This window comes from Cuculus canorus, chromosome 8 (genome assembly GCF_017976375.1).
Source record: "Cuculus canorus isolate bCucCan1 chromosome 8, bCucCan1.pri, whole genome shotgun sequence".
Lineage (NCBI taxonomy): Eukaryota > Metazoa > Chordata > Aves > Cuculiformes > Cuculidae > Cuculus > Cuculus canorus.
Genome location: NC_071408.1, coordinates 18,742,576 through 18,769,823, shown reverse-complemented (window position 1 = coordinate 18,769,823; position 27,248 = coordinate 18,742,576). Strand labels below are relative to the sequence as shown.

At 45.0% G+C, this 27,248-nt stretch overlaps 1 protein-coding gene across 1 annotated transcript; it reads left to right on the top strand.

Moving 5' to 3' along the window:
* On the top strand, window positions 1–27,248 carry PGM1 (phosphoglucomutase 1). The gene is made up of 11 exons (XM_009569180.2): window positions 1–307; window positions 13,815–13,977; window positions 14,264–14,410; window positions 16,047–16,172; window positions 17,152–17,342; window positions 17,784–17,938; window positions 18,540–18,655; window positions 22,493–22,628; window positions 24,012–24,195; window positions 25,201–25,335; window positions 26,288–27,248. The coding sequence occupies exons 1-11, from the start codon at window positions 62–64 to the stop codon at window positions 26,375–26,377; spliced, it is 1,689 nt and encodes a 562-aa protein (XP_009567475.2). The 5' UTR covers window positions 1–61; the 3' UTR covers window positions 26,378–27,248.

Genomic DNA, 27,248 nt, shown 5'->3' with positions numbered 1-27,248 from the left:
CTTTAAGGGGCGGGATCTGTGGGTGCCGCGGCTGCCCCGGAACCCGGCGCGGTGCCCCGCCATGGTGCGCATCGAGACGGTGAAGAGCAAGCCCTACGGCGACCAGAAGCCGGGGACGAGCGGGCTGCGCAAGCGGGTGACGGTGTTCCAGAGCAATGCCCACTACACCGAGAACTTCATCCAGAGCATCCTGGCCACCGTGCCGCCCGCCGAGCGGCAGGAGGCCACGCTGGTGGTGGGGGGGGACGGCCGCTTCTACATGAGGGACGCCATCCAGCTCATCGTGCGCATCGCGGCCGCCAACGGGGTACGGGGAGCGGCGGAGGGATACGGGGGGCTTTGCTGCCTCTGAGCGGCTGTGGGTGGAACGGGAGGCGGAGTGTCCCTCTGACAGCGTGTTTGCTTTAAAACGGTGTTTTTCCAGGCACTGTTCGTTCCTTGAGGATGACGGCGTCTTGTGTGCAGTGTAATCTGTGCTGAGCAGAGGTGTCTTCTCTAATCCCGTTTTCAGTCTCCCCCTGTGTCAAAGGCAAGGTCAGGCAGAGCTGGAGCCAGCTCCAAATGAGCAAGAGTTTCCGCTGTTGTGTCGTTCATAATAGCGTTAAAATTAGTCCTTAAAAAGGAGTAGACAATGCATAAGTGGGTAATCCATCCTGTCCCCAGCTCTGGTCTGGCAGCACAGGATTGATGGAGATTGCTCCCTCCTGCTGCCCAGGCCTGATACAGGATGCTCGCTTTATAAAACTCCAAAATGAGTCTTAGAGAGTTTATTTGTCTTCATTTTAGACTAGACATAGGGAGGAATTTGTTCACAATGGGAGTGGTGAGGCACTGGCACAGGTTGCCCAGGGAAGATGTGGCTGCCCCATCCCAAGGTGTTCAAGGCCAGGCTGGATGGGGCCTTGGGCAGCCTGATCCAGTGGGAGGCATCCTTGACCGTCACAGGGGGTTTGGAATTAGTGATCTTTAAGGTCTTTCTGACTGAAACCATTCTATGATTCTATGGTTTTCAGTATCAGGGTGACATCGCAGCCAGCATGGGCGCAGCTTGTATCTCATGCATGGAAAACGCACGGGTGGTTTCACCTCCCTGAGAAACCTGCAGGAGCGATCAGCCCTCTGTGTGTGCCAGGGTGGGCAGTGCAGCCTTCCCCCAGCTGTTTTCCTTGCTTTGGGCGACAGCTGTGTTCTTCAGACAACAGCACAAACCGGGTGCGGAGCAGCATTGACTCCACAGCACTGGACTGCATCTCATTGCTGCTGGAGACTTCATCCCTGTTGATGGGACACTTGACTCCTCAGAAACAAGCTTTTTTCCTCACGGACCAGCAAGGAGAGTGAGCGAGATGAGGTGCTTGGTGATTCGGGTCACACATTGCAGTAAAACCTTAGAGTATCCGTTTTGGCTTCCCAGTGCCAATCAGGTGCCTCAGCACCTTTAAATGTCTGGCTTCTTAAGCAAAAGTAAAATTGAGATTGCTGCCTTCTTACCACATAAATTATGAAGCAATTTTTTTTGTTTCAGTTTGAGCCACATAGAAATTTGTCTTTTATGGTTTGTGGTAACTGTTCAACTTTCAGTCCATGTCCCAGCATCCCTTAACAGCACTGGCCTCACTGTGAGCACCTATGGAAGTGATGGATAGTGCAGCTTTCTGTGATGGGGAAAGCGACAGACACTAGTTTATTTGTTCTAAGAAGGGGTTGGAGTTGGAATGTACAGCATTCATGCCTGACCGCGCACACAGACAGCACCTTGGATCCCTATGAATAAGCAGGCTGGCAGACTTATTTCCTGGTATAGAGCCTTAGTTTGTGCTGATTTTTAGAGGTGCCCCTTGGCCTGGTGGGATGTGGCAGCCTTGCAGGCACCAAGGAGTTCTCTGTCATCTACACCTCAGCTCAATCCCAGAAGGAAGCAAGGGTCTGAAGGTGAAACCATGCTGGAGTCTGATTAGGTGTCTTCTTGGAGAGGATCGAGGACCAGTCTGTGCTCAAATCCTCCCCTCTGATCGTGCAGACACTCATGTGCTCACAGAATTGCAGCATTGAGCTGTCTGCTAGAACTGCAGCAGTAGGTCCCAAGGGATGCACTCGCTAGCCGGTATCTGCTGGTAGAATTTTGTCCGTGTGAATTCAAAAGTGCTATGACAGAAAGTCAGAAAAATGTTCTGGAAAGGCAAGAGAGGAAACAGGAGGTAGAGGAATAAAACAAGGGGAAGAATGAGTGGGTTAAGAGCCAAGACACTAGCGTACAAAGTGAGACATTTTATTTTAAAAGCTTTTTGTTCTGAATTGTGAATTTATAAAACAAGGTAATGACCATGTCCTAAGACAAAACGTTAGACTATTTCAAGCAAAAATTTGGTGGTGTTACAGCATTACCAGTCATCTAATGACGGAGGTTTTCTATGCCTTTGTTGTAGCAGAATGAAGGTAGTGGTATAAGCTTGCCAAGGTATTGTGGAGTGCCTTGAAATCACCCCATTTCTCCCCCAGGAGATTCAGAGAGGACTGGCAGGTGAAAAGTGCTGCAAAATCGTAGGTCTAAGTATCTCACTTAGAAAAGAGAAGGGAAAAGACCTCAGAAAGGAACACTGAAGAGTAGAGTAAAATATCCCTCAAATTCTCTAATAAATGAACAGCAGGTAAAGCCTGAATAAGTGACAAGAAGTAAGTACAGTGAAGTGACCTGCAGAATACAGAACAATTGAAAGCTTGATATACAATTGCTGGCTAAATTTGAGTGGCAGTGGCTTAAATATACTGCAAGTATTGCATTGCCAAACTTAAGAATGGCAAAATTATCAAGTTCCAAGAAATGAGATGACTAAAAATAGAAAGTTTCTTTAGCAAATGTGAAATGCTAGTTTGTAATAAATTTCTGTGTATCTGCCTTCCTATATTGGAATGGTTCTATATGCTTGCTTCCTAGTTTCTCCCTGTAACTGCAAGTGCTGGTTCCCCCATAGTTACCATGGTGTGGTTGAGTGAGAACCTATGAAAATCCTGTTTCTTCATAATACATGTGAAGTAACTGGAAGTGGCCAGCCCTTCAAAGAGAATAGTGAACTACTTCTTTTACTTGATAAGAAAGTGTGCTGCAGTACAGAGAACACGTGGTGACTCATTCCTGGAGACTCTGGTTTTGTCTGAGTGCTGGAGTTCTTTGGGAGGGGTCTCCTGCTTCCAGAGAGAACTCCAGAGCTGGCTGCAATGCCCTGCCTGGGCACCTGAACTGACAGTGCTGTTTTGTCTGTAGAAAAATGGTTATTACAGTGCATGTAAGGGGGCTGGTGTGTAGGTATAGTAAGAATGTGATAAAAATGGAAACAAGCTTTAGCTTTTCTGACTGCTTGGTTGCCAGGGCACGTTATACTGATCCATATCCATATGTCTCAAGTCAGGCAGCATGCCAGCTGTCCCAAAGAAAGTGCTGGAAAACTGTTTTTCTGGTCCTATGGAGTAAGACATGTTTTGATTAATAATTTAAAATCACGTGATTTTAGGATCTGGTTGAGCGGTCCTCTCAAGCCATAGGAGACACCTGAGGACCACAGTTTGTGATTGTTAGTTTTACAGTGCGGAAGGAAAGGATGCTAAAGTGAGTTTTAGTTTTGTCTCCATATGGAATGGTTAATATATAACCAAGTACTTGTATTTGACTAGCCACGACTGACTTTGTAGTTGCATGATTAGGGAGTGTTTACCCTATTTATAACTTTGCATTTATACAAATAAACTAGAATAGAGATTGTTAGTTTTGCCATTCTCAGTTGGCGTGCCCTGTAGCCTACCTGCTTTGTTTTGGTCTGTTGGGCCAGGTTTTCTTGATGTTATTCCAACATAGTGAGTCTGAATCCTTAATTGCGTGAATAAAAGCTTAAAAGCTCCTGTTGAAGCTCTGCCTGTCAGAGTAAAGTTGTGGCTATACAGTATCTTCATGTCAAAAGTGTGCAAAAGTTACAGAATCAGAGCTGTAAACCTAGATCTGATCATGTAGGTGGCAGCAGGTTGATTCACTAACATTGTCACCTGCTATTGAACAAATTTACTGTGCCCCTGGTTCCTTCTTAAATAAACATATTTCAAAGTCCTGCAAAATAGCCACATTAAAGTAAATTGCTTGAAGGTGTTTTGAATGCCAAGCAGTGCTTTGCATATTAAATGCTAGCCTGGTTTTGTTTTACTGCTGCGGGACAAAGAGTGCTTTTATTAAAAATACTACTCTCTGCCCTAGAAAGTCAGGTTTCCTGGCTTGCCTGCTATAAAGCTGCTATAAAGCTTTTTTTGCCACTTAGTTACTCCAGGGAAACCAAGTGTTTTAAGGTCTATTGCATTGCTCTGTTTGCCACTGCTCTGCTTTTGTAGCTCTGCTCTCTTTTTCTTTGTGCTATTCTGCCACAGCCGCCAGACCAGTTCCCGTTCTGATGGTGCCACTGAGCCCATAACAAGCGATACGGTGCGGTGCAGGCCTCAAGAGCCACATTCTGGTGCCGGCTAGAGTGTGCCCATGTTCCCGGCCTCGGCATCCGAGCTGGGAAAGGAGCATAGTGGGACTGGCACATCTGTGATCTGCTTTGGGCCTGCTGATGGAGAGTGGTCATCATTGCTTGCACCTGTCTTAGCCTTACTCGGTTATCTTGTCTAGTTTTTGTGAAACCTGTTACTGACATCTCTGCTGCTTGTTCCTGGCTCCACACAACACTGTGTAGTCAGCCTTAGCCTTGTTAGTTTTCAGGCTGTCATCCATTCAGCAATTGACATCATTATCCTGAAGAACAGACTCCCTCAGTCTTCAGGGTCAGATCATCCCTTTATGTAAAAGCTCCTGGTATTAAAACCATCAAGCTGAAGTGATCATAAAGTTCTTCTGAAAAGCAGTCTCTGTGTACCAGAAGTAGATGCGGTGATGCTAGATCCTAGAGGCCATTAGGAAAAATTGCTATTTCTGGTCTTTCTTTTGTTACTGTTTTTCTCAGAAGGTGAAGGGGAAATTGAGCTCTGATACGTAAAGTGAGGAAATAGATACCTATTGTGCCATGAGCATTCCTGTTCAGATATATCCTAGCTTCAGTTTATGGTGGGTTTTAGAAGACAGCCAATGATGCAGCAGCTCTTAATTGCTGGAGAACGCGTCTATGCTAGCTTAGCTTCTTTTAGCCTGTGAAGTTAATTGGCTTATAGCAGTTTACATTGAAGGTTATTAAGGCATTGGTCAGGTTGTCCAGTTTCAGTGCCTTTTGGAATTCCAAACTCCTACAGTAATGAAACTGCAGCTCAAGGGAGAGCTACGGTGCTTTGTGGCTAATCTCTGCAAATCCAACAGACAGGGAGTTGAAATTCATACTAGCAGGGATTTAACTGTAATCTCCTGGAACAATGACTCTGTATAAGCAGAAACCTCAGCTCTGGCTGTGCTGGTAGAGCAGCAGGACAGAATCTAATGCCTTCTCTTTGTCAAGGCAAAGTTTGGAATAGCTGGACTGAGTAGTTGCTGCTCAGGGCAGGGCCTAGGTTACCTCTCCACAGCCCTTCCAGCCCTCTTTCCTGCTACTGTACTTTCGCTGCTTTTTACCCTGAACCTACAGACAAATCTTTTCTAGCACATCCTAGTAAGTCTGTGATAAAATGCTCATGTATGGCTCCCCATCACCCCTTCTATCCATGCTATTTCCTGCTGTGCATAGCCACCTCCCCATCACGTATACGTGCTGTGGGTTACTAGCTGGCTGCCAGGCAGCAGCTTCGCTCTGTACAGCTCAGGCCAGAGACCCCATCCCTGATTTTGCAAGGTTTAACCAGGTCTGTCTTTGGTCCTCTTGCTAGCACCTAGCCGAGTCAGCCAGTGCCCTCCCTCCCACCTACAAGGTTGTCTGCATTTTGTAATTCTGGATTTCTTGGGTTCACCTACTGGTTTCTGTGAGGACCCAGGGACAAGGGCTATCTCGCAGTGGACTGGGGCCAGGGATCCCAGAGCTTTCCTGGAACTGCTCGAGGTAAGCCAGCTGGAATCCCTCTCCCATCTCCCAGTTCAGGGACAGAACAGCAAACACTAGGGCAGTCCAAGGTAATATGCAGGTTTGAGTGTGCTTCGAAAAGGTGACCTTTGAACAGAAAATTTCTCAGTCTGGGTTGTGGATATGTACTTCTCTTCCGGCAAAGGGAAGATCAGCCCCTACTGATGCGACAAACCTGGAGCCCATCACTGTATCTATAGCAGCCCTGCAGATGGTGGTTTCATCCCTAGGCCTGCAGAGCCCTTTCTCTTCCACACGTCTAGCTTGTCACTTAGTTTTAACTGGGATGCAATGTAGGTACAGAACAATGTCTCTTAATTCCGGAGTTACTCCTATGTACATGGTTGCATGGATATGTACTTATGGTGTTGAGATGGTGCCAGATATTTTGCCTCTCTGGAACTCTACAGCAATTTCAAAACCTAGATTTTTAATTAATTCTTATGGTAACAGAGTTTTGCAGTTGGAGTAGTACTCCTTGCATGACTGATAGGCTTGCAGTTAGTCTATTTATTTTACGTTGGCTCCATTTGTCTTGGCATTGCCAAATGTCACACAGAGAGCAGTGACTGCCTACACCAGAGCTGTACTCAGGCAGAAAGTGCATGTTTTTGGCAGCTGAACAGCGGCGTTGTTCAGGGCTGTTGGCACCCTCTGATGGTGAGTGTGCAGGCAGCAGTGCAGAGACTGGGACTTCTCTGTGGGCTGAAGTTGGGGAAATTGCAATTTCTGTCTGTCTTAAAGGAAAATGGCAAAATAAGTGTAAAAAACCTGATTTGTCTCTGTTTGTGCCCTGGAGTTTCATGCTGTTTACCTTTTCAACTAATCACAGAAAAAGTGTAAGAGTAATACTCACTGAATGAGGAGAGAGAGGTGTGAGAAAAAGGAATGGGAAGAAGCTGAAAGGTGAGGGGAAGGGCTGCTCACAGAGAAGAGGGCATTGTGGATCCTGGAGAAACCTGGCCCGAAGGTGTTTGCAGGAGATGAGAAAAGAGAATTACTGTTCAGTCTGGCTTTTGCGTAGTGGGTTTTCCCTCCCCCAACTATTTTGCCTGCCTGAATGTCGAAATATAAGATTGTAGCGCAGAAGAAGGCTGTGCTGAGGATGGGTTAGTGTTGGACTGGTCTCAGAGTTGGGGAAGGCTCCAGGCAGCCGTGGTCCCAAGTGGGTGGAATAAGGGAAGATGGCAAAGCTCATTCACGGGGAGAGGGGATGTGGCAGGGACCGACAGTATGGAGTGATAGGAGGAGCTGCATGCTCTGCAGTGTTTTACTGAAGTTTAAGTCCTCTCAGTGTAGCCTTGTTTGTCTTTTTATCATTAACCAAAGTCAACAGGTAGTTCATAGTTTCAGCTCTGTTCTTGCATGTCTAAAGTGCAAGACAGTAGGACCTAAGTTGGCAAATATCCCTGCCTACGGCTAATCAGCTGTTTGTTGGGGGAAACACCCTTACCAGCCTCTGACTGTCCTGAGGAATGAGAGACCTGGGAAATGTAACTACAAGGAAAAGTTGAGGAGATTGTTTACCCTTGGAAAGATAGGGCACTCAGTCTATATGCTAAATGATTTTTTTTAATGTGTGAGGAATTGTCAGGAAGAAGATTGTGATCAATTTGTTTTCTGAGTCAGCTCAGAATGATTTAAATCAAAGCAAGGAAGATGTGTAGCAGATTGTAGGAAAACACTTAACTGCAAGGCTAATTATGCACTGGCACAGCTTACCCGGAGAAAAACATTTCAAGAACAAGTAATATGAACTATCTGGAGGATGCCCCAGGTGTATTTGATCCTGTACCGGTTCTGGGCAGGCAGTGGATGACCTGCTGAATTCTTTTCCAGCCTGTAAATGATCTGTGGTGATCACAGTTCTTCAAGCAAAGCCTCCCAGATCATAGATCAAATGCACTTCCCCAGTCTCTGTTCCAGTCCTTAAGGTGGTCAGGATCCACATTTCGTGAACTTTTTTCACCTCTGAGTCTTCTGGCAACTATGTGATCACCAGCCTCTGTACCGTTCCTGGTTGGCCAATTACTGGTGATTTGGTTTATCCCAATTAGTGATGCACATGTTGCAGGAAAACCCTGGGACTGGCTGAACTTCACAAAGGCAGGGCTGGTGGATTTGCCGTTCTTGTCCCTGTGCTTTTTATGCACTAGCTCATCACTGAATTTTGTATTTTGTTTGAAAGAAAGTGTTTCATTTTATGTGCATAAGCATGACACTAATGACCAGCACCTTCCTCCCCATCTTAATTTACTGTGATTCCTCTGCCCAATACATGTGCACTTAATTACGAGCACAAAAGCCTGCATAGGGCTTTTCCTTGCCAGTAAGTCCATATGCGTCTCCATTCAGCCTCCTCCCGTCACTTAATGCTGTGGCATTTCACAGGGCAGTAGGTTTATCTGGCCAGGAATAAGAACGAAAGAGCTTGCTTTGGCCTTTTCCTGCCAGGGGACTGTCCAGTGTGAGACTCCCCATAGCTCAGTTTGGGGGCTGGATTTCGTTTTCTGTGCCACTAGAGGGAAACCTGTGCCTTTGCCTGAAAGTAAAGGGCATCTCAACTCTAGGATGCTGAAATAGCATGGATGTGTACAATACAAATGAATTGTTTTTAGCTGCATGACCCAGGAAATCTCGCTGTTAGTGTAAAATATGAGTTGTCCTAGTTCTGCAGAACATCTTTGGTGGTGAAGAGAAAGGAATTAAAGAGTCAAATTCTGAGCCCATGCAAAATAAATTGCTTCTGGAGCACTAAGACGAAGGCTCTGGATTGATCAGGCAGGATGGATTGGTTCACATGCAGTGTGTTCAGGTCGGCACCCTGCGTTGTCCTAGCTTTTGTCTAAGCCAGTGCTTGCCTCTTGGCAAGTCTGAATGGGAAACTTCATGGGGTGGCAGCCTTGGGATTCCCACAGGTGGCTGAAATAGCTTTGCTTTCCAAGAGCAAACCTGGATTGGATTCCCCTTTCTTGGGAATTAAATCGCCTCCCGAGCGAGCAGACATGAGAATTTGCCTGGTTCCTTGGCTCCCATGCAGGACCTGGCTGACACCTTTGCAGGAGGTCAAGTAGAGCCTTTGCCTCCAAAGGTGGTTTTCTGCCTTCAGTGAGGTGTCTTCTCAGGCTCATACAAATTATCCAACTCAGTTTGGATGTAGTGATGAATGTAACAGGATCTCTTTACTCCTTGGAAGAAAATCTGTTAATTTTTGGAGCAGTGACAGAGTTAGGACCTTGGGAAACAGCCCTGTGAGAGCATTTGTAAATAGTCACAATTCAGCTGTGAACATATCTCGTCCCCGCCCTGCTTTTTAATAACCGTGCAAACTGAGTCATTACGAAGTGTGTGTTCTTCGGTTGTCCCAGTGATGTTTATAAATTGTTTCTAGCAGCTTGGACAGAGGACTCCGAGCATTGCTGAAGAGTTTTGAAGGAAACTCTGATTCAGTCTAGCATTCAAATTTACCTTCTCCATGTTCGGAAAGATGATGTTTCATAAAAGTTTCTTGGTATCTGAGTCTCTTCTGTATGTGTTTAAGGTGCTGCGAAATGAATAACTTTATTCAATGCAATTTTCCCAAACATTTGATAGTTTTTTTGTTTTATTTTTAATAACTCTGGGTGCCCTTGGTGAGGATGTGTGGGTATTCAGCTGAGACTGCTGTTCTTGTGGCTTTTAGGCACTCTGGATTTTAATTTAGTCAAACAGAAGTTGACCCAGTATTCATTGTGGATAACATCCCTGTCTTTGAGCAGGAGCCCATGGAGAAGTCATGTTGTCAAAGCAGGAGTTGTATGAGCAAACTGTAGGTAACAGATCTGTAGCCTTCCATTTTAAGAGTGACCTTTAACTCACCAGACTTTGCAAAATAACTTCAGCAAAGTGCTGCCGTGCCTGCTGGAGGTTTACCTCCTGGGGACCTGCTGCCCTAGGGAGCTGCACAGCCTGGCGCTGCTGTGCAGATCTGCTTGACTGGCAAAAAAAGCTGGGCTCCATGCCAGGGCAACACGTCGGTGCATCCGAGCAGAGGGCTGAGCCGCTCATTGCCTCCCTCGTTGCTCCTGCCCTAAGGGAGAATCAGATGGATTGACAGTGCTGGGCTCCGGTGGGTGATAGCACAGAATGGCAAGGAGCTGTGCCTTTGGAGAACAGAAGGTGGTAAAGATTACAAAAATCCCCTTTTCCCAGGCCTTTCAGTGAGGGACAGCAGCGTGGAATTCTGTATTCTCCATGACATTGATCCTCCATAACAAGTGCAAGGAAACGTCTTCAGTTACAGAAACCATGTTCAGCTGGAGGTTCAAGGAGCTATTTTTGGGTGCTCGGCGTCTTCACTGAACTTCTAATAGGTGGGCCATTGCTGGTGTCAAGATTAATTTTTGTATTTTGACATAATTTACTTTTTAAATGCATTTGTATGACCAAAGAACATGGAAGACGCTCCTCTGCCTCTGTTGACTGTGCCAACAGCTCCTTACAATGATCAGAAACCAGGAACCAGTGGATTACGGAAGAAGACCTTTTATTTTGAATCCAAGATGAACTATTTGCAGAATTTTATCCAGAGTATATTTTATTCTATAGACCTAAGAGATCGACAAGGATCTTCTATGGTAGTTGGAGGTGATGGGAGATACCTTAATAAGTCTGCAGTGGAACTGATAGTCCAAATGGCTGCTGCCAATGGGGTTGGTAAATGCTAAATCACTAAATTCCTATACTTGCGTAGCTAATAAATGTGGAAAACGGTAAGAAATTAGTCACTATGAGATTTAATTTCCCAAGGACTTTATTCAACTGCTGATAGTTAACTTTTTATGGAAAATCAGTTTAATAGTACAGAAATTACTGTTTTTTCATTTTTAAGTGATGCAGTTGGATAGAAGTATGTGGGAATGCACTTGCAGCAGGGAAAATAAATCTAGCGTGGTTTTTGTGTGTTCTCATTTTGTGTTTTGACATGCACAAGCTACTGGCACCTGTGGATTTCATAGTCTCTCCATCAGATCATAAAACCCTGATATTGTTCAGAAGCAAAATACCTAGTAGAGCCGTGACTCAATGGCAGCTCGGCAGAAGCTCTTTCAGCATTGATGTGAGCTGCTCATCAAACGAAAAGGCAAAACACGGTTGTTTCTTTGTCACCAGGTATAAGTTGTGCTTATGTAATAAGTACTCCATGAGCCTTTGGAAACTGAAGTAAGATGAGAACAAACAAGTAGCAACCTTTACAGTGGTCTCCTATTGTGCTGGAAATGTGTGTCTTGGAAGTAGAAGAGAAGGCTTGTCTCTTTGCAATAAAGCGCAGCTTGTGCACTGTAAGACTTTTGGACACTGTTTTTTTGTCTCTGTTTCCTTCGTTTTTTAAGAAGAAAGGACCCTGCTGTCTGTCCTGGGTCTCTTAGTGCACAGCTAATGTTATGCTAAGAGACCTGACTCAGGAATTTTTTTGACAGAAAAACTTATCTGATCTCAACGGGGTAATTAGTAGTGAATGGGAGACTAGGAAGAGAGCTTTTTTTTTTTTTCCTTTTTTTACATCAATACGTATCATGTTTTGAGTATGCAAAAATTTCTTTGTCACTGTGTGGCAGAGACAGGTACTGTTACCTCCAGAAATGTCGGATCAGTAGGATTTCCAAATCGCACCAAGCACACTTGCTATGTCGGTAGCATCACATTGCATGTTTGAAATGATTGTTTGTTTAAAGGAAATGGCCAAGGTAGTTTGTTGCCTGACCTGACTCATATAAATAGAAACGTCTCTATTCAGATACTGTAACTGTGACAGTAAATAGGATTGGCGCATCTTGTGGTGCCTCTCTCTTACAGAAATAGAGCTGGAAAGGTGTGCTGATGACACAATGAAGCTGTAGAGACCAGCTTTTCTGACCCGGGAAACAGGGTTTAGTTGTGAAAGCATCAGCCTGTGTTATTGAAGGGAGGAGGAGGGGGAATCACAGGACACCTCCTTTATTGCCCATGTGCATCTTAGTGGAGCTTTCAGTAAAATCAGGGTGGAAGTGTTGCCTGGATTGCTTTGAAGAGCTGTAAGCCAAAATAACCACCCAGAGTGGGTCTGTTGGTGAATGGGTCACTTTCTGTTCTGTGAAAGGTATTTCTGCATCACATTCTTAGATTTTTCTTGTAAGAAATTCTAGAGAATAGATTGAGTGTAAGTTGCTCAGCACACTGCTACACTGAGCAACCTTTTCCAGTGGTTACAGCAAAGGATTTAGCATTCGACGGGTGGGAAATGATAACTGAAAGCCAACGAGGACCCTAAATCAGACAGCAGCTTGTATGAAGACAAGTTTTTGCTTTTTTTCCTTCCTTGTGGCAGGAACAGCAATGCACATGCAAAAGCCGCAGTTCAGATGTGCAGGGAGGATGAGCTGGGTGAGGATTTGATGTGTTCACCCAGCTCTTCTGCAGCTGCTGTGTGTTTTGGGAGGCAAACTCCCTTCTTTTGCCAGTCCTCTGCAGCATCCCTTGAGCTGCATGTGAGGCCTGACAGAGCACGGATGCAGAGGGGTGTTGTAGCTGGACGTGACTCTCTAAGGGAAGCTTTGGAACAGAAGATGAAGTTTTGGAGAGGAGCTTCCTGGAGACTGCATTGATTCTTGGTGAAAGTGAAGGGGCAACCCTTGGAGACTGCAGTAAAACACAAGACAGGGTGTGCTGGCTTAGTCTGAGAATGGGGAAAAAAACCAAAATCCGTGTAGGTTGGGCTACTTTGAATTAAATATGTGGCATAATAAAGCAGTGTGATCAGCTAGATGGCCACTGTGGGGGCTGTAGTATTAGCTACTACAGCCAGCTGAAAGAAGAGCATTGGATTTGGGTTTATAAACTGCTGCTTCACGTTTATGCTCGTTGTTTGCTAGAGATGCAGTTCTTTTAGTGACACCTTGTTTGCCCAGCTAGTCAGTGACAGCTGTAGCACGTAATAACTGATGGGCAGTGAAGCTGGGGCTTAGCACGAGGCAGTGCCACCGGAGAAGAATCACAGTCATCCAGTGCCCTTGGCTTAGCACCGAATGTGGCCCTTCAGTCTGGGAACGCTGCCTTTTGTTTTCTGGTGTATCTTGTGTTTGAATGAAATTCCTTCTCTTTTCTCAGTTATTTACAGGGTCTGATCTCCTTGCTTGATGGAGAGCAGTCTGGTATTTTTTTAAAAATCTCTCACCTCATTTGGAGCCTATGGTAAAGAGCATGTTCTTGCAGAAAAATATTCATCTTCTAGTTTATTACATGAACTCCAGCAACCGGATCCTGATTAACTTGTATTGCTTAGCACATTGGTCTGGATTTAATCTTGGTGATATTACTAAATTTATGGGAATGAGGTGTTTTACATGGTGCGAATAAGAGAATCTACAGCTGGTCCCATGGGAGTAGTGATGTTCAATTTTTGTTTTGTTTTGGCTTCTCTCAGTCCAATTGTGTCTTCTGAAAGCTCGAGACCATAGCCAAAGGGCGGGATTTTTGGGGGGTTGTTATTTAGATGCCTCTGGAAAGCTCAGCTTTTCAGTAGAAGCTGCAATTTCTAGTTGAGCAGCAGCATTCATAAAGGAAAATGCTAAAAAGGCACAACAGAGTGGGGTCAGATGCTGACCTTCGCTGTACCCAGTGGAGAGCTTCGGCAGCCATCCAGGAACAAGCTGCTTGCTTGTGGAGAAGCAGCACTTGTCCTGTAGGCTCTGGTTTAGCTATTGCCAGCATTTAGGGTTTTCGTGGTTTTGCTGGATTTGGAACTCATGGTGGTTTGTTTTGCTCTTTAATTTTCAGATTGGCCGCTTGGTCATTGGGCAGAATGGCATTCTCTCCACCCCAGCAGTGTCCTGCATCATCAGGAAAATCAAAGCCATCGGCGGCATCATTCTGACAGCCAGCCACAACCCTGGTGGGCCCAATGGGGATTTTGGCATTAAATTCAATACTGCCAATGGAGGTAAGGTCGCTTGGTTAATTTTGATTTGCTTTGTTTCTGTTTGGCCATTTCTTGTGGTGACCTCAAGGCACCTAATTTAACTGTCTTAATATCGCAGAGGCTCAGTGCCCTGAGCAGTGGGTTTGCCTAAACAGAAAGACTGGTTGATCTGCCTCCCTCATACCCTTATATTCCTCTCCAAGTGAGGTATCCCCCCAGCCTCAGGTCTTTTGCTGTACTTCTGAAGTGCACTTCTCTTGCATTCTGACTCTTTAACATCTTCCTCTTTGACCATTTTATCTTGCAGGTCCTGCTCCTGAAGGCATTACGGACAAAATTTTCCAAATCAGCAAGAAAATTGAAGAGTATGCAATCTGCCCTGATCTCCAGGTGGACCTGAGCACCATTGGGAAACAGCAGTTTGACTTGGAGAACAAATTTAAACCATTTACAGGTAAATGACCGTTTCTCTTGGAAAGTTCCCATTCTGGTGGAGTGAATCTGGACCTGCTGTGAACAGGCAAGGACATTTGGTGTTTCTGAAGGACAGATGTGGCCATTCTAACCTCTCAGAATCACAGAATCGTTTAGGTTGGAAAAGACCTAAAAAAGATTGTAGAGTCCAAACAGTAACCTAATGCTGCCAACTCCACCACTAAACTGTGCTCTGAAGTGCCATATCCACAAGTCCTTTAAACACGTACAGAGCTGGTGACTCTACTGCTTCCCTGGGCAGCCTGTGCCAATGCCTGACAGCCCTTTCAGTAAAGTAATATTTCCTGATACTTAGTTTAAACCTCCCCTGACGCAACGTGAGGCCATTTCCTCTTATCTTATCCCTTGTTACTTGGGAGAAGAGACAAACACCCACCTCACCGCAACCTCCTTTCAGGGAGCTGGAGAGAGCGATGAGGTCTCCCCTCAGCCTCCTCCAGACTAAAGAGTCCCAGTTCCCTCAGCTGCTCCTATTAACCCCTGTACTCCAGACCCTTCCCCAGCTCCTTTCCCCTTTTCTGGATGCACTCCAGCCCCTCCGTGTCCTTCTTGTAGTGTGGGGTCCAAAAATGAACACAGGATTTGAGGTGCTGCTTCTTGTCCATTAGATAAGCCAAGCAAGGACATTGTTCCTGGCATCCCGGCATTTTTTTTTTTCGGCCTGCAGCTTACCTTGTGTAGATTCTTTAGTTATATCATTGTTCCTGTCCTACAAAAGGTCATTCAGTAGGTAAATCTGATCATCAAACATCACTAAAATCAGAGACTGTTTTGTCTGTAAGGTTACTGTTAGCACATACTTGCGAAACAGACAACTTTGTAGTTCAAGTGTGTTTTCCTGATTAAAAATTATAGTGTTAATGTTTAATCTTCGCAACTGATTTTTTTTTCCTGTGGTTACACATATAAAAGCTCTCTCTGTGAGTGGAAAGCCATTACATTTCACATCTGACTTCTGTAAATTAGCAGTGAAATATGAAAACACTTACTGCAAGTGTTTTTTACCATCTCCTGATGACCTGTGCTTGTAATTAAAAAAAGTAACTAAATCAAAAGAATATAAAAGTTGGTATTTCTCTTCGTCTCCATTTCTGTATAGAGGGAGCTTTATGTTAATGGGATTTTTGTGACTCTGTCTTTATAAAGTCTGTTAGTTGTGAAGGTGCAACTTTTTGAAACTGTGAGGTGCACAGTTCCCAATGACTTTGGTGGAAATTGGAGATCTGTTTTTATATATGTTTTTTTTTTTTCCATTTTCCCTTAATTCCACTTTCCAGGCAGCAAAGTGGGACTGAGCCCTCTCAGAAGAAGCCCAGGGAGCTGTAGCTGGGAACACTGCTTGTCTTAAGGATTTTGTTGGTTCATTTGGTCTGTAACCCAATTAGCAATGACAGTCTGTAATAAAATTCCTAATATATGACCATTATTATTGTCTTTATGAAATGATTCTATGGGATGTTTAAAGGCTTTATGCTGAGTCCTGGCCCTTTGCACTCAGGACTGTCAGCACTCTGCCACGTGTAGCAAAATCACTTTTGTGCAAAAATTTCAGACTCTTGAGGGTTGGTCTCTACTTACCTTTTTTTTTTTTGCAGTGGAAATTGTGGACTCTGTAGAAGCTTATGCAAATATGCTGAGGAACATCTTTGACTTCAGTGCCTTAAAGGAACTGCTTTCAGGGAAGAACCACCTCAAGATCCGTATAGATGCTATGCATGGAGGTACGGGTGGACTTGGGTTTGTGGGAATGCGGGGCACCAAGTGTCCCTGGGGCTTTGACTTCAGAGAGAAAACATTTTTCTGATATTTATATCCATCATTTGTAAATCTGTTTCTTGTTCTTGTTGCATTTTTCTTTTTGCAGGCACACTTTTTATGGCTTTACACTGTTTTCTTTTGTCACATATTTGGACTTTGGAAGTGTTTGTGGTTCGGGGGGGATGCTGTGTGGCTCACATGTGTCAGTCCACACCTGAGAGACAGAGGAGGTTAGCACTGATGCTGTGATCCAAGCTGCCATGGCAAACTTTACATCAGTCGATGTCTCATGGAGGTCGTAGCAATTAGGCAAAGGTCTGCTCATAGACATTTGAGTACAAAAATGGGACCAGATTGTTTTGTGTAATTTAATCTATGTGCCAAACTTGTGAGTCTCTTTCAACTGACATTTTCAGGAGCACTCTAGCTGTCTTAGCATCTTGTTTCTCTTGTCTCCAGGCCATTCCTATTCCTCTGCTCATTTATTTTTTATTGTCTACATTATTAGCATTTGAGAGCAGTAAATCCTATTGCTGGATGTCTGTGAATCACACATGCATTCTGTTCTGCTGTATGGGGATGTTGTCCTAATACCTCAGTGCACATGGTGCGTAAGCCTTTCACAGTGGGGTCCTGGCTCATCTGCTGAGCCCTTGGCATGGGCTTATCCTCACTTCTAAACCTATGAGTGGTCTCATTTAGTGAGACAGCTCCTCAGCTGAAAAGCTTGCTTTGGCAAGAGCTTGTGTGCCTGGATGGATCAGGCATAAGCACACCTATGTGCTGCCTTTGATGTGAACGCTTGTGCTTTAGTACCATAAACCACATAAACTCACCCAAAGTGAGCAGGGTGGAGGCCTGGGTGGTTCCATGGCTGATTCAGGGCTCCCTGAGGGCAGAGCCTGACTCATTTTGTTTCCTCTCTGTGTTTTGCCATGATAGTTGTGGGTCCTTATGTAAAAAAGATCCTGTGTGAGGAGCTTGGAGCGCCAGCAAATTCAGCTGTGAACTGCACCCCGCTAGAGGACTTTGGTGGCCACCATCCTGACCCCAACCTAACCTATGCTGCTGACCTGGTCCAGACCATGAAGACTGGAGAGTACGACTTTGGAGCTGCCTTTGATGGAGATGGGGTAAATAGGCTGTTCTGTATTCACCTTTTTGCCCTCTAATCAGCAATCGGTCACTGCTCAGCTGATTTTAAGCAGAGAAGGATGGAGGTGAAGACCTTTTTCTTCCTCCCTTTCTGCCTTCTATAATTGTGAATGGAACTGAGCCACTTGCTGTGGCTCAGTTGTGTTTGCCATCACAGCAATAGTTGGCTACTGTGTTAATAATGAAGTGCAAGCTATATTTAAATACCTTTAAAAGTTGTGAAAAATCAGCAGGAAGGTGCAATACTATACAGGCCTTGCTATTTAACTTTTTCAGAACTCTGTTTATTTCAGTAACATTAAAAATCTCTCCGAGTGGTTGGGTTTATAGGCTGTGCCTGCGAAGTAGAACTGCTTCTGCCATTGCAGCCTTTGTGCGCTAAGCAGGTGTGAGAGCTGTTTCTCTCTTGTCTTTATCAGGATCGCAACATGATTCTTGGGAAACACGGCTTCTTTGTGAACCCCTCTGACTCTGTTGCTGTCATTGCTGCCAATATTTTCAGTATCCCTTATTTCCAGCAGACTGGAGTCCGTGGCTTTGCACGGAGCATGCCCACCAGTGGGGCTCTTGACAGGTATCATCTACCTCTGTGTGTGATGGGAGCGGGGGGGAGGGGAGCCCTGCCAAGGGGAGGGACTGTCCCTTTTCTGTGGTTTAACACATATTGTAGTGGGGAGTGAGTGCATGGTTTGGCTGAAGGGTGAAGCAGTGCCAGGGCTGCCATGGGCTGGCTGCCCGGGGAGACAGTGAAGTTTAATGAATTAAATCCTGTCCAGTTACATGACAGAGCTGGGCTCTGCTCTTGGATCTTTCTCTGCTCTACATATAAGGCCAAACAAGTGATCCTTCCCGCCCTTTTTAAAAATTATTCAATATTGATACTTTCTTTGTTAAATGCTTTGAGAACTACAATTTAAAATTGCTTTAGAAAGAGCTAGGTGTATCGGTTCTTCATTTGCACATCCCACCTCTTTCCCAAACATTGCAGTGGGATAGAGTAGAGGATTGCTGTACAAAGAATTGTTAGCTGTAAAAAAACAAAGCAGTGGCATGACCTGCCTTCAGTGTTACCCCAAAGGAGATGCTTGGCATCAACTGGTGCTCCTGCTGCAGTATTTCACATGGGAGCACTAAGAGTCCAGCTGTTATGTAATGTAGCCTTCTTACCTTTGAAGGGTGGCGCATGCTACAAAGATTGCTTTGTATGAAACTCCAACTGGCTGGAAGTTCTTTGGAAACTTGATGGATGCAAACAAGCTATCTCTGTGTGGAGAGGAAAGTTTTGGTACTGGTAAGTCAGTGTTCCTGATTTCACCAATGATGGTATTATTCCTCCTCTTAGGTCTTTATTGTGCTGGGTAGCTCGGGGTTTATCTTTCATGTGTAGCTGCAATACTTTTTAAATAATAAAATTAAAAAGCTTGCAAGAATCACTGGTGGAAATGAATGCAATACTAAAAGTTTTGTTGGACAAGAGCTAGTTCTCCTTTCAGTTATTTGGGAAGGCATATGTAGATATGCAGGAAGTTTAAGGGCCTCTTTACTAGCCCGGTCATTGAGTCTATGGGGATTAAGTGCAGTGTTAAATGTATTTTTCAACTCTTGGTGGCCAGGAAAACCTTCTAAATGTTTTCATTTCTGGAAAGAAATATGGTTTGGAGCATGCAGTTTTATTAGGGAAGGTTTCAGGTCACTATTAAATCTCTGAGCTTAATAGGGCCCTCATTTTCCTGTTCTAAAAACAAGGTATGATTTATAAAGTTTAAATTAACACTTGCCTTTGAACAGTCTAAGCAAGTTATTAGGTTACTGAGAAACAAAGTGAACATCATAAGGAATTTACTAGGGGTGTGCACGTGACACACAACTACTATTTGTGCAGAGAAGTTAAAGTGAGCAGGTTTTGCTCTGCATTGAAGCGGTGTGCTCAAAATGTGCAGTGTTCCCAGAAGACCTTGGCAGTTTCTGAATTCTCCCATGGCATCTACCACATGGTTTTAACATCCTGACTGTGGAAATGGGACCTTCCCTGCATGCAGGAGATCAGCACTTAATTAACATGCAAAGGCTGAGTTTTTATCTGGTCAGAATTCTCTCCGGGCTCTTGTTTTTCCTGTTCTCTGAAGCCCTCTGAAGAGAGGGGTAAGGCACAGGTTCCTGAGGGAATTTAAGTTGGATCAAACCTTGTGTGTTTTCATTCCACCACCCTATTATTAGGCAAAACATTTTAGCCTGTGCATGGGTGTCTTGCAGAGCAGGGATGGCTTTAAATCCCCAAAAGCCTGAAATTAAGTGCTTTTTGGAACTGGGGTGCACAGCTTGACATGAAAGAATTATCCCAGGTTTTCTGTAGCTGGGGAAATGGCATCAGTCTCTGCTTGAAAGCAGTTTGCTGTGGGTCTGAGTCAGTCTTCAGTGGCAATATTTTCACAATCAAATGCTATTCTGATACACAAGATTTGGCCTCGGGTTGGAAGGAAAGGGGAATTTCAGAAAATGTGGTATCTCTGTAAAGAAATCTTGAATAAATCATGAGTAAAGAAAGATTTTGGAGTTTTGCCCTGAATGATTTCAGCATGTGTTAAGTTTATGTTCTGGAGTTTGGCTAATGAGAGGGCACCAGCATTTCAGTAAATAAATAATAACAAAAAGCAGCAAGTGATTCATGGAGCTGCTGATAGGAGATGGCCTCTAATGAGCAGCTCTCTCAAATTGTTTCCATCTTTTATCGTATGAGCAGTGAGCTCATAGTTTCTTTCCATCCCCCAACAGGTACGTGACTCGACGTTACAAACAAAAGCAACCGATTCCATTTGCAGCAGGAGCTCAGGGAGAGGTTTGAGATTTTGGCCATGCAGCATTACATCTGAGCGACCAGAGACTGAAGCAGTTTGGGGGAGGGGAACAGATTAAAAAAGCCCAGGAATTCTGGGCGCCCACTGCCATGCAGAGGTGTTTGTCCATCTGGCAAATGCACTTTAGGGAATGATAAAGGGCAAGGAAGGTTGTTTGGTAGTAAGTTAATGAGGAGTTGTTTGGAGCTGGACAGAATGTGAGTACTGAAGGGGAGAGAGGTGAAGGAGCAGCCAAATAGACCCAGTAAAAATTGAAACAAACTGTGACCCGATGGGATTGGAGTCCAGGAGCAATTAGAGTAATGCAACATGACAATTCCTGCTTGCTTTCTTGGGTATTTTATTCCAGAAATAAGTTGATACATCACATGGGACTTCTGTTTATTTAGCATTCCTCTCCATCACCTCTGTACAGCTCTCTCTGCTGCAACGAACCATGAGGATAATTTATTGCTGCATCCACAACAGTGGGATTTGTGTAAAGCGCCACGTAGCCTGTGCCCCAGCCCCCAGCCTTTTTCCCCAGACGACTGCCCACTCTGGCAATTCTTGAGAGGGTAAAACAGCAGCTCTGGAGTGCTCTCTGCATTAACAGGCATATTCTGGCTCCTTGGGATTTCATTAATACCTGCTTGGAGGCTTTCCAGAACTCAAAGGATAAAATTCAGAAGTTGTGCATCTGGGGCACAGCGCTGAATTCACAAGCCAGAAGCATGGAGCCTGGATTGGGTGTATTCTGGGCTGCCATTTGATCTCTTGTTTAATTTAGGTGTTCAGGGTGCTGTCTGGGTCGCAACACCCTCTCGGGTTTCCTGAGGGCTTGGGTGCTGTGCAGTCCGTGCCATGCCACTGCCAGCCCCTGTCCACTGCGCTCCTAGGGCAAGGCCAGGCTGGCCTCTTGACAGGTTCCTACTCTCCTTGCAAAGCTTGCTTTGAGGGGAAACCTCTTCTAGCCAAAACAGGGTCTTTCAAGAGCCTGCCAGTGCCTGGTGTCTATGGGTGAGAGCAGGAGTGAGGTGCTCTTCTGGTTTCCGCGTGTGGATGAAGTCCCTCCTTGCACTGCTGTTTGCCATCCAACAGGCTGCTCTTCTCTCCATTGCAGCATAATTTTGGAGTCGTTAGGGTTTGGCTTTCCTAGCAAGGGCTGACATTTTTCTTGGTGCTCAGCCAGAATATGTGCTGATCAGAGTATGCTGACTTGGCAGGCGGTCCCTGACAGCTGCTTGAAGAGGTTGATGTTCGTCCTTCCTGAGCTGTTTCTTTGCAGTTGCCTTTTCCTTTTTTTGATGACCTTTTTACTGTGCATTCCCCATTACTTCCTTGGGAACAGAATTAAGGATCTGTGAACAATGAGACTGTGTGCATATGTGTATGTGTGTTAAAAGGGGCCGAATGTTTTATTTGGGCGATGGCTAAAAGCAGATGGTATCTTGAACTGTTTTAACAATGCAGCAGGGATCAAGCTTGTGAAATGCCTTCCATTTGTAAGTTTGTACGGCTGCCAGTTGGGTGGAGGAGAGAAGAACAGGTAGGGCCGTAGCACAGACTCTTGCGTGAAAGGAGGTGGGAAATGAGAAGCTGGTGGATGAGAAGCTCAACATGAGCCAGCAATGTGTGCTTGCAGCCCAGAAAGCCAACCATATCCTGGGTTGCATCAAAAGAAGTGTGACCAGCAGGTCGAGGGAGGGGATTCTTCCTCTCTAATCCACTCTGATGAGACCCCACCTGGAGCACTGCAGTCAGTTCTGGAATCCTCAACACAGGAAGGACATGGATCTCTTAGAGTGAGTCCAGAGGAGGCCACAAAGATGAGAGTTGGGCTTGTTTAGCTTGGAGAAGAGAAGGCTCCAGGAAGATCATATGATCAGAGGGCTGGAGCACCTCCAATACGAGGACAGGCTGAGAGAGTTGGGATTGTTCAGCCTGGGGAAAAGAAGGCTCTGGGGAAATCTTATAGCAGCCTTCCAGTACTTAGAGGGGGCCTCCGAGAAAGCTAGGGAGGCGTTCTTTATCAGGGAGTGCAGGGATAGGATGAAGGGTAATGGTTTTAAGCTGAAAGAGGAGAGATTTACATTAGTGCCTGGAGAAGTCATGGATGCCCCATCACTGGAGGTGTTCAAGGCCAGGTTGGATGAGGCTTTGAGCAGCCTGATCCAGTGGAAGGTGTCCCTGCTTATGGCAGGAAGGTTGGAACTGTGTGGTCTCTAAAGTTCCTTCCAACCCAAACCATTCTGTGATTCTATGAAATCTGTTTCTGCTGTGTCTCTCTGCAGGCTCCGACCACATCCGTGAGAAGGATGGGCTGTGGGCTGTTTTGGCTTGGCTGTCTATCCTGGCCACCCGCAAGCAGAGTGTAGAGGACATCATGAAGGATCACTGGCAGAAATACGGCAGGAACTTCTTCACCAGGTGGGGAAAGCGCTCTTGATGCCTCACATTCACCTCTGTCCTGTGTTTAACCCTCCAAGCACTGCTGGCACCAGCATGTGCTCTTGTAGTGCTGTTCCTGCACTACTTGCTACCCTTACTGTTTCTGTGGTGTTGCAGTAGTTTAATACTCCCCAAGCAGTTTGCTGCAGTATGCAACATATCTAGGTTGAATACAACAGGGGGTATTCATCTCAACATTTGTTATTCTCAACATAAATCTAGTAAGCTTCAAAGTCTGCAAAAGCTGTACATTTTCTATTGCAGGGTGTATTTTTTTCTTTTAATGGCCATTGTTTTATTGCAAGAGTCTCTTTTGCCATTGGAACACTATGTTTCTTGAGACCACAGATCACAAGTTAATTTGTAGTATCTTCAGTGATGGCAATGTCTTATTGAATGGCCACCCAGTTTCTAGCCTGTTATTTACCTGGTTGAGTTTCTGTTCAGTCCCCAAATACTCTAATTTTAACTGCAGTAAACATGGAAGATGAAAAGGAAAGAAGTGAGAACCAACTCGCACAGCAGCAAAGGTGAGAACACTCTTAGGAGTGAAAGCATTAGGTAGAAATCTTAAAACTTGAAAGACTTACATGAAAATTCTCTTGAATTGCCGAATGAAAGCCCTTGCTTCCCCGATAGCCCCACCACAGAGCCAATGTACATCTGAGGCGTTACAACCTGTGGAAAAAATGCCAAAGTCTGGAATGAAATGGCAGTCTTTTCACACCAGAGGTGTGTCTGCATAGCAAGCTAAGTGCAATGGTAGGCAGGTTAGCAAGCCTGTGCATGCTTCATCTAGCCAGCCAGGCAAATAAAAGTAGCACAAATCACCCTGGCAATCAGAGTACAAAGTCTTGGATCCCTGATGTGTGCTTCAGCTGCTCTCTGCTGCCTCTCTTGCCCATGTTAATGAGATCAAAGCTGGCACTGGTGTGTTATCATGTGCTGCAATTACACCTGCCTTTGTCTGTGGGGACACAAACAAGGATGTTCAGGCAGAATTGTTATCGTGAGGAACCTGTTCAGATCCTGTGAGCAGAGTTAGAATAAACTCTTTGCAGTCAGCATTGTTGGAATCTAGCGCTCTGTCTTCAATATGCCTGCCACAAGACATCACGATTTGTGCTTTCATCTCTCCTGGTGCCGAATATCTGGGGTATGTTGCAGTGCATCGCACAGACTTGTATTGGATTGTAGCTATGTTACTGCACACGGATCCTCCTCTTTTTCCTTCCTGTCTTCTCCTCCAGTAAGAAAGTAGAGAACACCTATGGGGCAGACCACAGTGTTTAAACAACAAAACATTCCTACTCATTACAGCCTCCCCTTTCCTAATCTTTGATTTGTATTGACTGGTTGTAGATACGACTATGAAGAGGTGGATGCAGATGCAGCTAACAAAATGATGAAGGATTTGGAGACTGTGATGTTTGACCGCTCCTTTGTGGGGAAGCAGTTGTCATGTGGTGACAAAGTCTACACAGTTGAGAAAGCTGATAATTTTGAGTACAACGATCCTGTGGATGGAAGCGTCTCCAGAAACCAGGTGGGCCTAGAGCTGGACCTCAGAGAGGTGTTGTGCTGTGTGTTCTGGGCTTAATCTTTGTCCATTGCATTTGCAACTACTTTAAAGTCAAACATTGCATTTGGAAATTTTTTTCTGCCCTGAGTCTGCTGGTGGCATCCTGCCCTGCATGAGACAAATCGCAGAGAGAAGGGTCTGGAGGCTGCTTCAGTCCCAGCAAAGCCCAGAGGGGGAAGCAAAGCTTCCCAACAGCCAACCCAGAAAGGAAGGAGTGTTGGAGCTGAGTTGAGGGGAATCCAGTGATAGCTCAGCAGCTGAGAAACGTGTTGTCCCAAATGAAGGGTTGAAACCCCACTGGGACAGAAACCCTCCTCTTCGGGTATTGTTGTGTCTCTACCACTAGACCCCCAGATTGCTGCAAGCAAATCCTTCCTAAATATGTTTTTCTCTGAGCTGATGGCACTCCTCGTGTGTTTGTCCCTAAGAGGACAGGCAGCAGCACAGAGCGGCTGTAGCAGGGGATTGAGTTCCAGTCTCCAGAAGTCACGAGGGTATTAAAACCATGTGAGATGAGATGAGTACCCTGTCACTGGAGATTATGGAAATAAAAATGTCCTGCAGATGGATTGATTTGACAGCGTAGTGTGGAGGCATAGTAAGTGGGAAGAAATAGTGGAGAAATCATCAGGAATGATTGCCTTGCCTGTGGGAGGACAGGAACATATTCTTTAGGTCCTGTTTTCGTGGAAGAGCAGTGGATTGGTAATGCTGTGTCTGACAGAATCAGTCCCTGGCTCTTGTTTCCGGCAAGCACTGGGGTGAGGGACCTTGCAGTGGCAAAATGCTTTGTGTTATGGAGCATCTAGCAAGTTCTCCGGAATGGGTTAGGATGGTCACTAACTCATTCAGCAGTGGGGAGAGGATAACCAAGGAGCCTTCTGTAGCCATGCTGGGTCTCATGAAAAATACTTTGAGTACCGAAGAGGTACGTAGCTGAGAGGCTCTTCCCTCCTTCTGTCTTACCAGGGCTTGCGGCTCATCTTCTCTGATGGCTCCCGCATCATCTTCAGACTAAGCGGTACTGGCAGTGCTGGAGCGACTGTGAGGCTATACATCGACAGCTATGAGAAAGATGCTCAGAAGATACATGAAGACCCACAGGTAAGCATTGCATCTCAGTCGTGGTACCACTAGCTCCCAGCTTTCCCAAAAAAGCTTAAATCTCTGCTTAGTACTGTTTTGCTTAGAGCTACGTGGGCATGCTAGGTATTTGGAAGCAAGGGCTGTGTTATCTTTAATTCTAGTATAAATAGATATATTTTTTTTTAAAAAAAAAAAGCTGTGTAGAACAAGTGTTACTTATTTGGGATCCCTCACAGCTGCTTGCTCCTGCAATCGCACGCTAGTTTTCCTGTTTGTTTGTGTTAACATCTCTGGCTGGTTGCAGGTGTGGGAGGACACCTTTTCAGTCCTGAACTGACCTTCTAGTTGAAATGTTGCATCACTAGGGATAAAATGAGCTCATTTCTATACTGAATTTGGGAAAGACTTGTTTAAAACAAATAAGTGGGGGTGAAAGGATGTAGGTGTGTATAAGATGACACCGATTTGTTCTGTACTACATATAATACATATTCTTTACAGTATCGTTTGAAAATGCTGTTGACCTCTCCTGCAGGCGTGGGAGGAGAAGAATCCTCATTTTATATTCCCCAGCAAACAGTCTTTGAGCTCTTTTTGCATAACTTATTCTTTTTGTCAATAATAACACAGTAAAAAACCCCACATTCTGAGAGGCGTGAACTAAACTTAGGATTTAACTGGCCTGTGCCAAAGTTGCAGCGGAGTTTGGAGTGCAGTACAATGAAGGTGGCAGCAGCACCAGAGCTGTACTGGGGTTTCCTCTCTGAACCTGCTTGTGCTCCTAACACTGTATCCGACACTGCTGTGTTCCTCTCCCTGGTCCCTCAATCAGTCCCTTGATCAGCAGGGCCAGGCTGTGGGTGTCCTGGGCTGACACCAGCCGCCTGCAAGGGAGGGGGGAACACGATGTGCGTAGGCTGCGTGTGCTGCTCCGCTCCAGAGTTCTGAGCCATCTCTTTCCTTTCTGCAGGTCATGTTGGCACCTCTCATTTCTATTGCACTGAAACTTTCACAGCTTCATGAAAGAACTGGCCGCACCGGTCCGACTGTCATAACATAAAGGCTCGATCAGACACCATGCTGGAGTGCGCACCGAGTGAAGGAAGTCAGCCAGTCTCCCATTCTATTGTTAAATCTGTTGCTAAAAGAGGAATATTAGTTTTACCTCCCTATTTAAGAACACTATTGAACTGCTAAGAATAGACAATAAACCCCTGCCCCTGCCAACACTTTGTGTGCACATTGCTGTGCTGTTTTTCTGCATCACACAGCACTGCTGGCAACTTGTGTATAGTGCTCATTAGCACAGCCTTTTGGCTTCACATATGCACTGGGTTTTTTTGCTTAAACAAAAGGCTCTAGAAATAACGGAGTGACAATATTCTTCAATAATACAGAAGTTTTTTCCTGTCATGGAAACTTTCCTGGAAAAGAAGCATAAATGCTTTATCCTTGTTAATACATAGTCTTTTAAATGGGATGTCTCTGAATAAGCAATGGCTTTTCATTAAGACCAAGTATTTTTTGCTGACGTGGATTATTCCCTTTCAAAAACAAATTATGGAAATTGATCTCCATTTGCCTTCTGTATAAGAAAAAACCCACAACAAACTCTCCACGCAGAAATGAGCAATAAAAAGCATTGTAGTGATATGGGCTACAATTACTGTTTAGTGCTCTTTTATTTTCTTATATTGTGGAAGGTTCTCTTCTGAAGAATAAGAGATTGCTTTGGTGAGCTCTTGTTTGGTGAACGTGGATAGTAAGATCCTTGGAATAATCAGATTTGCAGGCATTAATGTGCAATATCTTATCCAAGGGCACAGAAGGGGTCACTTTGGAAACAGTTGTAGCTTGTTCCATGTTAAGACTCTGGAACCCCAGGTAAATCCACAAGAGCCTGTTAATTTGTTCCCTCCATCTCCAGCCTG